The 12963-nt window shown below is 40.1% G+C and overlaps 1 protein-coding gene across 1 annotated transcript in view; it reads right to left on the reverse strand.

Moving 5' to 3' along the window:
• Positions 1-12963, reverse strand: part of CORO1C (coronin 1C) — a 73660-nt gene that overhangs the window by 12657 nt on the left and 48040 nt on the right. Inside the window, exon 4 of the mRNA XM_059408619.1 lies at positions 1304-1433. Within this exon, the coding sequence (XP_059264602.1) occupies positions 1304-1433 (130 nt within the window). The remainder of the gene's footprint in view (positions 1-1303; positions 1434-12963) is intronic.

The raw sequence follows: 12963 nt of genomic DNA on the forward strand, positions 1-12963 counted from the left end.
AGCCTCTGCCTTAAGCTCATGTCATGATCTCAGGGTCCTGGGATGGAGCCCCCATTGGGCTCTCTGCTCAGCGGGGAGCCTGCTCCCTCCTCTCTCTCTGCCTGCCTCTCTGCCTACTTGTGATCTCACTGTCAAATAAATAAATAAAATCTAAAAAAAAATAAAATAAAGGTATACATTTGCTAAATTCTGACAAATGTATATATTCATGCAGCCACCATCACAATCAAGATACACAACATTTCCACCATCCCATGAGGCTCACTTGTGACTTTTGTATTGCTTCTATAAAAGATAAAATCTCAAACTGCAGACAGAGGACAAGATTTCTATAGGATAACACTTGGAAACTACTCAAGTGGCAAACCAAGAGGAACACTAAATCCTGATTCAAGGGTTCACTGCAACGCTGATCAACAGTGTAAAAAAAAAAAACCCAGAAAATGTCAATGTCCCGAAATAGGGGCCTAATTAAATAAATGAAGGTATCCAGACAAGGGACTATTAATGGCGGTGTTAAAAATAACACAGGAATGGGCGTCTGGGTAGCTCAGTCAGTTAAGCACCTGCCTTCAGCTCAGGTCACAATCACAGATTCCTGGGATTGAGCCCTGCATCAAGGTCCCTGCTCAGTGGGAAGTCTGTTTCTCCCTCTGACCCTCATCCTGCTCTCGAGCTCTCTCACTCTCAAATAAATAAACAAAATCTTAAAAAAAAAAAAAAAAAATCACAGGAATAACATTTAATGACACACAAACAGGACCAGGACACGACTAAGCACAGAAAGCAGGTCACATGTAAAGTTTCTGAACCCATCTTTGTAGGTAAAATCATCTATGTGCACATCTATGTGCATGAAAGTATCTTCTGGAAAGAAATATCAATGATGATATTCTGGGTGGTAGCTGGATTACAAATGATTTTATTTTCTCCTTTTTAACAGAAGGAGGAGATTTGCCTAACAAGATCTGCCTGAAGTTGGCAATAACATTCAGAGCTGGTACCCCAGGTTCCTACCAGGGATCCTCCTGCTATAAAAGGAGTAAACTAAAACTGTGGTCCAGGAAAGGCCCCAACAGGAGCCATGAATCTGCTGGAATGTTAGGTAAGAATGTATCTTTTCATTTCTCTGGGGAAGAAGTCTTGAGTCAGACTACCCAAGTAGCTTTCAACACATAGCTGTGTGTATGTGGGCAGCGGGGCTGTAGAGCCACCACATCTCAGCCCCTCATCATCGATTCCCAGTGCGCTGCCTCAGATGTGCACAGCACACATCAAAACACTGGTTACTGTTCTCTCCTACCTGCGCTAAGAAGGACATTGCGGGCAGTCGGATGCCAGGCCACAATGCCGACTCTCTTCGAGTGGCCTTCTAAAATCACCACAGGTTCGGTCAGGGAAAGGGTAAGTCCATTTTCTGGGATCTGCCACACCTGTTGGGAAAGAAAGCAAGAGGGATTGTGAGGGATGATCTTTCATTGTCACCTTTCCTGTGACCATCCAGTTTGCTGACCTGCTCTGTATAAACAGAACACACACTGGTTTTTGGATGAAAGATCCAAAGAATACTGTACACTGACTATGCAGGTTTTTAAAAAATGGAGTAGAATATTAAAGATCAGAACACCCGTCAGGCCTACAAAATGTTGCTTCTCCACTTGTACTTAATAGTTGAGATTTTATTTTATTTTATTTTTTTTAAAAAGATTTTATTTATTATTTGACAGAGAGAGATCACAAGTAGGCAGAGAGGCAGGCAGAGAGAGAGAGGAGGAAGCAGGCTCCCTGCTGAGCAGAGAGCCCGATGCGGGACTCGATCCCAGGACCCTGAGATCATGACCTGAGCCGAAGGCAGCGGCTTAACCCACTGAGCCACCCAGGTGCCCCGAGATTTTATTTTAAATTCCCTGTTAAATTCAAAACTCTCCAGTTAGAAGCACGGAAGGAAAAACAACAACAACATCAATGAAAGAAGAATAGGAAACAAGTGAAGCACCCATGAGAAGCAGCACTGGGATGACAGCTCCCAGTGAGGCCAGGGTTCTGAGGGGAGAGCAAACTCCACCCACCAGGGCTCCTAAGGGACGGTGTCATTTTTAAAACACCATGTTTTCTGTGATTTTACATTTGGAAAATACAAATATACCTAATAACTCTGTAATATCTAACACAGAAAAATCTTACAAAGAAAAAAATAAACCGGCCTCATCAAAATTAAAAACTCTGCCTTTCAAAGAACACAAAACAGTGAAAAAGAATGTATTAAAAAACTCTTAACGAATCAATAATGAAAGGAAAATAACCCAATTTTTTAAATGGGCAAGGGATTTAAATAGAATATTTCTTCAAGAAGGATATACAGATAGTTTAAAGGCACATGAAAACATGCTTGTCATTATTAGTCATTAGGGAAACGCAAAGCTAAACCACAATAAAACATCAGTTCATACCCAAGGGGAGGCTATAATCAAAAGACAAACAGTGAGTGCTGGTGAAGATGAGGGGCAATCAGAACCCCCTACACCACTGGTAGGAATGTAAAATGGTGTGGCTGCTTTGGAAAAGTCTGGCAGTTCTCAAATGTTAAAACATAGAGTTACTATGTGGCCCAGCAATATCACTCCCAAGGTAATGCAAGAGAAATGAAAATACATATCCACACAAAAATCTGTACATAAATGTTCACAGCAGCATTATTCATGAATGCCAAAATGCAGAAACAACCCAAAGGTCCAGCAACTGAGAAACGGATGAACAAAATGTGATATAGCTATACAGGGGGAATACTACTTGTCCATGAGAAGAAACTAAATACTGATTCATGCTAAAACATGGATGAAGCTTGAAAATATAATGCTAAATAAAAAAAAGCTAATTCCAAAAGACCACATATTACAAGATTCTGTGTATATGAAATGTCCAGAACAGAAAAATACACAGAAATAGAAAGTAGATTAGTGGTTGCTTAGTGCTAGTGACTCAGAGGTAGGGATAGCTAAGGGTTACAGAGTGTCTTTTTGAGGTGATGAAATGTGCTAAAATTGTCTCCTCTGATGGTTTTATGTATCTGTGAATAAATTAAGACCTTAAATTGTACACTTTAAGTGGGTGACCTGTATGTGAATTATAGTTCAATGAAGCAGTTTTAAAAATCCTCTTGACTGGTGAAGACACACACAAGATTCATTGTATCTTAACTGGGAACATGCCTGGGTAGCAGAGGGGGATTGGGATGGGAAAAGCATTAGACGGAAGGGACAAAAGACTTTGACAGTGTTAAGAGACACCCTCTAAGAAGAAAGAAACGAGACACCACTAAGTGAGTAGCACTAAGAATCCTGTAGAAAAGGCATTAAGTAATATTTAAGTTTGTGAAAAGGCTAAAGTTTAAAATAACTATCTTCTTTTATATGGAGATTAAAACACATTAATATATCTAAAATATATTATATATTAAAATAAATTATATATAAAAATATGTATTATATAAAATATTATAATAATATTAAAATATATTATAGTATAAAATATATTTAAAACAATTCAAATGTTTTAAGTAATATATTAAAATAAGTAAATTTAGGGGCGCCTGGGTGGCTCAGTCAGTTAAAGTCTCTGCCTTCGGCTCAGGTCATGATCCCAAAGTCCTGGGATTGAGCCCCACATCAGACTCTCTGCTCAGCCGGGAGCCTGCTTCCTCTTCTCTCTTTGTCTGCCTCTCTGCCTACTTGTGATCTCTGTCAAATAAATAAATAAAATCTTAAAAAAAAAAATAAGTAAATTTACCACCAAAGATTTTAAGGAACTAGTTTGTGAAAAATTTAGAACTTGCCAGTGAACAATCATGCTCAACAGTGGAACAAGTGAGAAACAGAATTTTCCTTTGTTGGGGATTTTTAAGGAGACAAACAACTGTCTGTTTTCAACTGCTTAGGGAAGGCAGAGATCTGGATTAGATGAGTGTTTAAGGTTCAGCTCAGTTCTGCTGTCCTGCAAAAAATTAGAAGAAAAAGTCTGCCATCCTCAAGAATGGGAAAAAGTCACAAATTAAGTGATCTTTCATTCTTACAGCTAATTCTGCCCAGGCTAACTATAATCCCTTATGCCAATCATGGCAAAACAAATGTGCCTTCTAAGGGCCCAAGTCTAGACGTCACCTGATTTCCCCTGAACCCTCATCATTCAGCAAATTTTAAACAATGCAGTTGTGAACAAGGACAGAGGGCAAAAGAAAACCTACCTTGCCTCTCTCCAACAGACAGACTGACCCGTGTCTCTCTTCCCTAGGGGTGTGAGCATCTGCTTACCACCCCCAGCATCGGGAGGTTTACTTTCATCCTGATACACACCCTTTACTTTTAGTGAAGGGTTTATGATTAGTCAAACGACTCCAAATTGAACTTAACTATCTGAATATAGAACAGGTCTTGGGTTTTTGTTTGTTTGTTTGTTTTAACAGAAAGAACAGAAAACTGATTTGATCAAAGCCTAAAGTCACAGAGAAACTATTATGAAATGGGATTTTAGTGACTCAACAGGAAATGCATTTTCCAAACCGAATTCTGACCGGGGCTTAGAACTGGAGGAGTGGTAGCACCACCTGCCATCTCCAGATGGCACCACAACCATGGGCTGCTGGCTGCTCTTACAAGGACCAGAAACCTCTGCACCCTGTATTTGACTCTGACCAGAATGAAATACTGTGCTTTCTAAATCCCTAATGAAGCGTGAAGTGAGGGAAGTCTTTGTTAATAGTCAGCATTGCCAATCTTAAATATGAGGGCAGAAGCAGAGCCCATAATGGGACTTTACCTTTTCCTATCTCCTTCCTCATCCAGGTTTTCCTTGGATTGCAAGGAAATTTTAATGATGGAGCAAAAACAATCATAATGTAATTTTTTAAATGAGGAAATTCTGTTCCTTTTTTAATCTCACCTTGCAGATTCAATGGTTTCTAACCCATTTTACCACCTCAGTCACTCATTCACACAGCGCATCTCTTCAGTAGCCTCTATCAGGCAGGCCTATTACCAGGCAAGAGGGGAAGGGGTGACTACACACAGGCTCTGCAGTTGAGGGGCTTACTAACAAAAAGCAGAGATTTCTAAGAGACCAAAAATCAAAGGCCAGTGGTATGATGTAGAAGGTTGTGCCATGGGCTCCAGAGCCAAACAGACCCTGGGTTCAAATCCTGCCTGGGACACTTACAGCTATGATCTTGGACAAACAACTCAATGTCACTGCACAGAAGAAACGAATACTTACACTTTCTAGGCCTGCTGTGGGAGTTACATGAGTTTGTAAGCCCTAGAACGGTGCCTGGCATACAGTCAGAGACAGAACAGTATAGTGGTTAAGAACATGGGACTCCAGAACTAGAACAGACTGCCCAGTTCCTGATTCAGCCCCGTATCAGCTACATAACCTTGAAGACATTGACCTAAATTTTCTGAGCTTTACGATTTCTTCATCTATAGAATGGGAAATAAGGAATCTGCTTTCAATACATGTTGTTTTGAGAAGCAATGTGGCAGTAAGAATCTAAAGTATTTAGAATAATGCCTGTCATAAGGCAGGCTCTTCCTAAGTGTTAACTATTGCTACTGCCTGTATTATGTGCCAGGAAACCACAGAGTATGTAACCAAAGCTACACAGGTGTAAGACAAGGACTGCACAAAAATGCCAAGTGTCATGAAGTGACCTTCTTGCTCTCCAGTCTGGTGCATCCAGGAAGACTCTGAGGGATGGCCTCTAACAAGGAACAGGAGTTAGGTGACAGGAAGAAGAGGAAAGAAGGAAGGAGTAACACAGACCTGAGGATTTACAGTGGGAGGTGTCAGTGACTAGAAAAGTCTGTGAAACTAAATGAAAAGATGACGGAACTCTTGACTTCACTGGTAAATAAAGGTGGTGGTGTTCTGCACTGTGGACTGTGGAAAAGGGCTGAAGACCCGTAAACTCTTCCACATAAAGCATGCACACTGCTTGGCTGGTGCGCACTGGCCCTACTCACAGGCCTGTCGTTATGTGGCTCTCTGCCCTTCGGAGGGTTGTCTGAGGCTTCCAGGCAACAGCCTTCTTATTTGGGCTGAAGAAGTCTTGGCTCCTGAAGCGCAGGGACAACAAAGCAGAACCCCCACTTGGTACAGGTTTAGTCTTCTTGTGCATAAGCTGGAATGTAGCCTGGTGTGGCAGAAAGGATGCCGACCTGGACGCCAGAAGACATGGCCTCCCAACAGAGCTAGGACACCAAATGGCTATGTTAACATTAAGAACAGACCTCACTTCTGGGAGCTGCAGCTTCCTTATTTGGTATGGGGCCAGCAGCAGCTCTCCATACAGGTGTTAAAGGATATAAGAAAAGAGCTAAAACATTCTGCTACCTGAAGCACTCCCCTGATGTGAGATACTGAAAAGATACTGAAAACAGGGTAACCTCTGACAAACCAGTTGCTGTCTGGGGTGGTGTTCCATAAGCTGTAAAATGGGACATACTCTTGGCCTCACTTTGCTGTTATAATGATTAAATGTAATCATGCACATAAGGGCTTATAAAACACTGGCTTGCCCCCCCCCCAAAAAAAAATGCTTACTATGTTCACAATTATTTTTCTTGCTGTTTACTAGAACCATGCATATATTTTTAGGTGTAAACACCAGAATTTCTTTCATAAGCCTTGTCTTCAAACTGACTCAGCACTGTACCCAACTATTTAATTTACATCCAATGATGTAAATAAATGAGTGAAAGCTCTAATACATGCCTAGGCCGATCAGCACAAAGGAGAAAAGCTCTGATTTCAACACAGGTCTATTAGCTTTACTCTGTTTCATGTTTAGCTGCTCAAGCCACTATTCTAAAACCAAAGAGCTTTTTCAAAAACCTGTCAGTGAGGAGAGGAAAAGAGGCACCAACCATCCTCTGCTGTACCCAGACTGAGCATCTCAGCACACCAGGGATAAGCAGCTCTCTCTCTCTCTCTCCTCCAGTTGAATTTTTGCTTTGTTTTGATTTTTAAATAATACTGTGTATTCCTCAAATTTCCTATTTGGACTAGACATTGCTATGGCAATGTTGTGTTTCAAAACAAAACAAAACACGTCATCACTCCCAAGGGCTTCCAGATGAAAAAAGCAAATCAATCAGTAAAAACCCATCATGGTTCTGGAAAAAAAATAACTTGAAGCACATGTTCATGAACTAATGTATCACCGGAATCCTTTTCAACATGTGAAATTCTGAAAATGTAAAAAAGGACAGTTCTGTAGAATAGTTCCAGTAAGAAAAAAGTGCTAAATGGGGCGCCTGGCTGGTTCCGTCAGTAGAGCCTGTGACTCTTGATCTCAGTCAGGGCTGTGAGTTCAAGCCCCACAATGGGTGTAGAGATGACTTAAAACTAAAATCGAAAAGAAAAGAAGAAAGAAAGAAAGAGGGAGAAAGAAAAGAAAAGAGAAAAAAGTGATGAAAATTAAGGAACTTGGGTTTCTCTCGAACAGTAATTTTGAAGCACAATTCATTGATAGTTTTGGGTCTCAAACACAGGGCAAATCTAAAGCACACACGAAGCTTTTCCAGACACTGCTTCTCCACTTTAATCACCCCCAGGTACTAAAGTCATAGCCATAAAAAGGGCTACTACCCACCAAAGGCCCTACACTTTTTAAATGCTAAGGAAACCAGTTCCAAAGGGCAAATGGAGCCTCCTCAAGAGTCAGGAAGGGGCTTACTGAGCCCGCGAGAGCTGCAGAGCCGCAGGCTTCCCCACAGAAACTGCCTCCAAGAACCAGGCTGGTGAGAACAATACAAGTTTTGGGAAAATCCAGAACTGAGAGCTCATTTCGAATGTCCTCAGGTTAAAATACCTGCTGGTAAAGGGCCCGCTGCAATCTGCACAAAGTGGAAAGAACATGAAGCCTAAGAATGACCAAGGGATTCACTCTTCTCACCAATGACAATACCACTTCCATTTGTATTTAGAGGCAAAAACTAATTAGGAAAATCTGTCATAGAAGAAACGATGTGCAAAATGGGGAGTTTACTTCTGTTGACTTCTAGTGTAAGACTGATTTGGGAGAAGGGAAAAGTGTCCCTTTGAACTACTAGCCGAAATGGGTAACACAAACACGCTGTTTCCAAGATCTTTCCCTCTCCCAGATTCTGGAAGAAACGATGACTGCAGCTCACAGTTTGAATCAGCCATTTCTTAGATTTGTGTTTGATTACTCCCTGCAGATAAGGAACAATGGTGAGTCAGTATCAATCACTAAACTTAACTTGGCTACTCTTCCTATTATTTAAAACAGTAATGTTTTCCTGGAGCTAAACTTTTTCCAAGTCAAATACTTAGTAGTCACAATCTTTAAAACTCTCTATGAGAGGGGCGCCTGGGTAGCTCAGTGGGTTAAGCCTCTGCCTTCAGCTCAGGTCATGATCCCAGGGTCCTGGGATCAAGCCCCGCATCGGGCTCTCTGCTCAGCGGGGAGCCTGCTTCCCTTCCTCTCTCTCTGCCTGCCTCTCTGCCTACTTGTGATCTCTGTCTGTCAAATAAATAAATAAAATCTTTAAAAAAAAAAAACAAAACTCTCTATGAAAAGGTATTGTTGGAGAACAGAACTCACAATATAAGAAGTCTGGAAAACCTAGAAGCAGATTATAAATTCTGGGAGGAGGATTTATATAATTGCTTTCTGCCAGTGCAAGACACTGCTTCAAAAGGTAATAAATTAAAGGTAAACTAAACCAATATAATTTACTTTTAGACCACTTAAAGAAGTCATCTATATATATTTTTAAAGATTTTGTTTATTTATTTGACAGAGAGAGAGAGAGAGCGATCACAGGCAGGCAGAGAGAGAGGAGGAAGCAGGCTCCTTGCTGAGCAGAGAGCCCCATGTGGGGCTCGATACCAGGATCCTGAGATCATGACCTAGAGCCGAAGGCAGAGAGGCTTGACCCACTGAGCCACCCAGGCATCCAAGAAGTCATCTGTATTAATGATAAGATGTGAAACACACACACACACACACACACACACACACACACACACACACACAATGGGGTATTATGCAGCCATCAAAAATGAAACATTGCCATTTGCAATGATATGGATAGAACTAGAGGGTATTATGCTAAGCGAATTAAGTCAATCAGAGAAAGACTATCATCATTCAATCTCACTGATCTGAGGAATTTGAGAAGCAGGCAAAGGATCACAGGGGAAGAGAGGAAAAAATGAAACAAGACAAAACCAGAGAGGCAGACAAACCATAAGAGACTCTATAAGAGACTCTTAAATCTCAGGAAACAAACTGCAGGTTGCTGGAGTAGAGAGAGTGGGAGGGATGGGGTGACTGGGGAGGGTATGTGCTATGGTGAGTGCTGTGAATTGTGTAAGACTGATGAATTATAGACCTGTATCCCTGAGGCAAATAATACATCATATGCTAAAAAAAATTGTTTTACTTAGAAAATCTTAGTCTACTATATAGTGCTATCTGCTGTTCTTATAACAAGAAATACAACTAATTTTTTTTTTCAAATTAAAAAAAGTCATCTGTAAAAGATGAAGGAATATACCATCAGCATAAACCTACAATCAAAAGGACATTGCTGTCACTTAATCAATGCTTGCCAAATTAACAAATCAATGCTTAAATGCTTAGGACTTAATGGAATTAAAACTATAAATACAAAAAGCTTTCAAAATAAATGTAGGGGCGCCTGGGTGGCACAGGGTTGAGCGTCCAAATTGATTTCGGCTAGCATTATCATCTCAGAGTTGTGTGATGGAGCCCTTGCAACAGAACATGTGCTGGGCATGGAGACTACTTAAGATTCTCTTCCTCTGCCCCTCCTCGCTCCACAACCCTCAGTCCACCCCTGCCTGCGTACATGTTCTTTCTTAACAAACAAAACAAAACAAAACAAAACAAAAAAACCTTAATTCTTTTACAGTTCATTTGGCAAAGTGGTTCTATTGTATTTTTTAAACTGAGTATTTGCTAAAGATATTCTTACTTCTATGAACCCACTACAGGTATACTGAAAAAATACTAAACGTTTTATATGTATAGTTTCCTTCCTGTTGTTATTGTTACCATTACTTTACCTGTAAGGCAGAGGAGGTTGAGGGTATGTAAGCGGCCTGCATGCGCTCCAAATCCCCCATCTTGGGATTCTTCTCCTACTAGAATGAGGCCTCGTTATGCTACCTACTATTTGTAGCTCCTGGATTACTACCCAGGCTAGTAGTAGCCTAGGCTTGGGAAAATACTGAAAGCATTTCTCCTTTTTAAAAAAAGGTATTGGGATGCCTGGCTGACTCCAATCAGTAAAGTGGGTGTCATGAGTTTAAGCCCCACAGTAGAGGTGGAGATTACTTTAAAAATAATCATTGTCATAATAAAATTATATATAATAAAACAATATATAATAATAAACTAAAAATAAAACTGAAAGTGTTGTGTTTGAAACAGATTATCATACAGTGTACTTTCAAGAGGGCAAAGAGGAAAATGAGGTATTGAGAAGGTATAGTAGGAGAAAAGCAGCTATTTCTTTAAAATTTCACTTCAACTGTTAAGTTATAAAAGCTTCTTGTAATTGCCCCAATAATAGTAACAAATGATTTGGGGGATATTAAATAATTAAAATATCAGTGCCATACTTAAGGGCTTAAAAAAAACAAACTAGGAGGATTTATCTCAAAGCATTGTTCAATTTACAAAATGTTCACTCTGGCAATACCAACAAAAGGGAACATTAGAAGATTCCAGAAGGATGGTGGCATCAGCAACAAGCACAGTTTTGGGATCTTCTCAAGTCTCTCAATAAGAACACAGAGCAAACAGATTAACAAAACAAAAACCTAGAACTAGGTGATAACCCCCAAACGCAGTGGAAGGAAGAAAACTACCAATAGCCGTATGACCTGTGTATTACGGGTCTCTGTGGAAACATCATGGGGCAGCAATGGGGTGCTTCACAAACCTGAGAGTAACAGGCCAACGTGAGAGAAGCAGGGGCCACTGGGAAGGGTTTTACCTTACCCAAAAGCAGGCGAGGACAGGAACCTGAAATAGAAAGGTCTGAAGGGGCGGAGCAGTCCAGACCTCAGTCTAGACCCCATACTCTAGAAATGAACCACTGAAAGGGCTCCTTTATGAGACAGGGTCCACAATGAGGAGAAATTCCAAGGAATGGAATCAAATCTGAGAAGGACAGAAATAAGAAGGACAAAGGAATGAGGAAGACCAAATAAAAGCAGGCCAAGAAATCTCAGAAAGCAAGTCACCATACTGCTGAACACTGCCTAAAAGAGACACAAGGGGGAGCTCTGTAAAGTTAGGTTGGCTATATGAACTGAGCCACCTAACCACTGAACGCATGTAAAAAATCAGGAAAAAAAGCCATGGTCCCCCAAATTACTACAAGAAACAAAGAGAACAAGGCATAGAATATTGTCCTATAGACAACTGAAGAATGCTAAGAAGGTGTCCTCAACTAGTGAAAAACAATCACTATTTCAAAACAAAATAAAGTCAGAACTTGAAAAACTCAAAAGGAGGCAAAAGTTTTTTGAAATTAGATACAAAAGAAAAATCACTTTAGAAGTGAAGACTAACCAAGAAAGAACACATTATCAAAAACTTAATAATGCCCCCAAAGAAATAAAAGGTAAAAGCAGAAAAAAGATTAAAGTTCTGAAGCTAATATAACAAACACAGTATGTCAACTATATTTCAATTAATTTTTTTGGGGGGGGGTGCCTGGTGGCTCAGTTGGTTGAGAGTCTGCCTTTGGCTCAGGTCATGATCTCAGGGTCCTGGGATGGAGCCCTGCATCGGCCTCCCCGCTCAGCGGGGTGTCTGCTTCTCTCTGTCACTCTCCCTCTATGCGAACGCTCTGTCTCTCTCTCAAACAGGTAATAAGTAAAATCTTTTTTTAAAATTTTTTTAAATTTTTAATTAAAAAAATAAAATAAATGAACACAAAAAAAAGTTGGGAGAGAAACTGACCAATACTGAAGATAATAAAGAAGACAAAGCATATGGATTAACAGGAGGAGCCCCTAAAGAAGAAAACCAAGGCAAAAAAATAGAGCAAATATGAAGGACTATAATTGAGAAAACATTCTGGGAAGGAGAAAAAAGTCCTGAAACCCTATACTGAAAGAACATACCATCAACTTAGGAATTCCAAGTCAGAATAACAATATTCTAGCAAGATTACTGTATTCTAAGAAAAAAAAAAATCTTATGAACATCTAGGCAAAAAGAATATATGGTTTATAAAAGAGAGAGAACTATATTATCTGAAATTTTTTTTTTTACAGGAATACTTTATGCCAAAAGAAAATGGAATAATGGAATGGAAAATGGAATAATCTAAAGATATGAAGAAAAACTATGAGCTGAGGATTTTATATTCAGAAAAACTCACCTCCAAAACTAAAGGTCCCTGAGGAGGGGTGCCTGGGTGGCTCAGTGGGTTAAAGCCTCTGCTTTCGGCTCAGGTTATGATCTCAGGGTCCTGGGATCGATCCCCACATCAGACTCTCTGCTCAGCAGGGAGCCTGCTTCCTCCTCTCTCTCTCTGCCTGCCTCTCTGACTACTTATGATCTCTGTCAAATAAATAAATAAAATCTTTTATTAATTAATTAATTAAAAAAAAAAATGAAGGTCCCTGAGGAGCTACTATCTACATAGAAGGACTTAAAAAGTACTGTTTCCATGAGCTTTTTCAATTTGATTCCATTCTTTGCAGTCTCTCCTCAGTGTGGGGCCTGTCCCAGAAAGAAGTACTCTCTGGTTGGGTTCTAGCATCCTGGGGTCTAGAATCCACCAGGGAAGATGCTTCAGATGATCTAAATGACTAGAGAGAGGTGGACATAAGTAAAAAGTTGTGGCTTTATGAAACTATTTTTAGTAATCATTAACTGGTGGTTGTAACAGTATTTTT

The sequence above is a fragment of the Mustela nigripes genome, chromosome 8 (assembly GCF_022355385.1).
Source record: "Mustela nigripes isolate SB6536 chromosome 8, MUSNIG.SB6536, whole genome shotgun sequence".
Taxonomy (NCBI): domain Eukaryota; kingdom Metazoa; phylum Chordata; class Mammalia; order Carnivora; family Mustelidae; genus Mustela; species Mustela nigripes.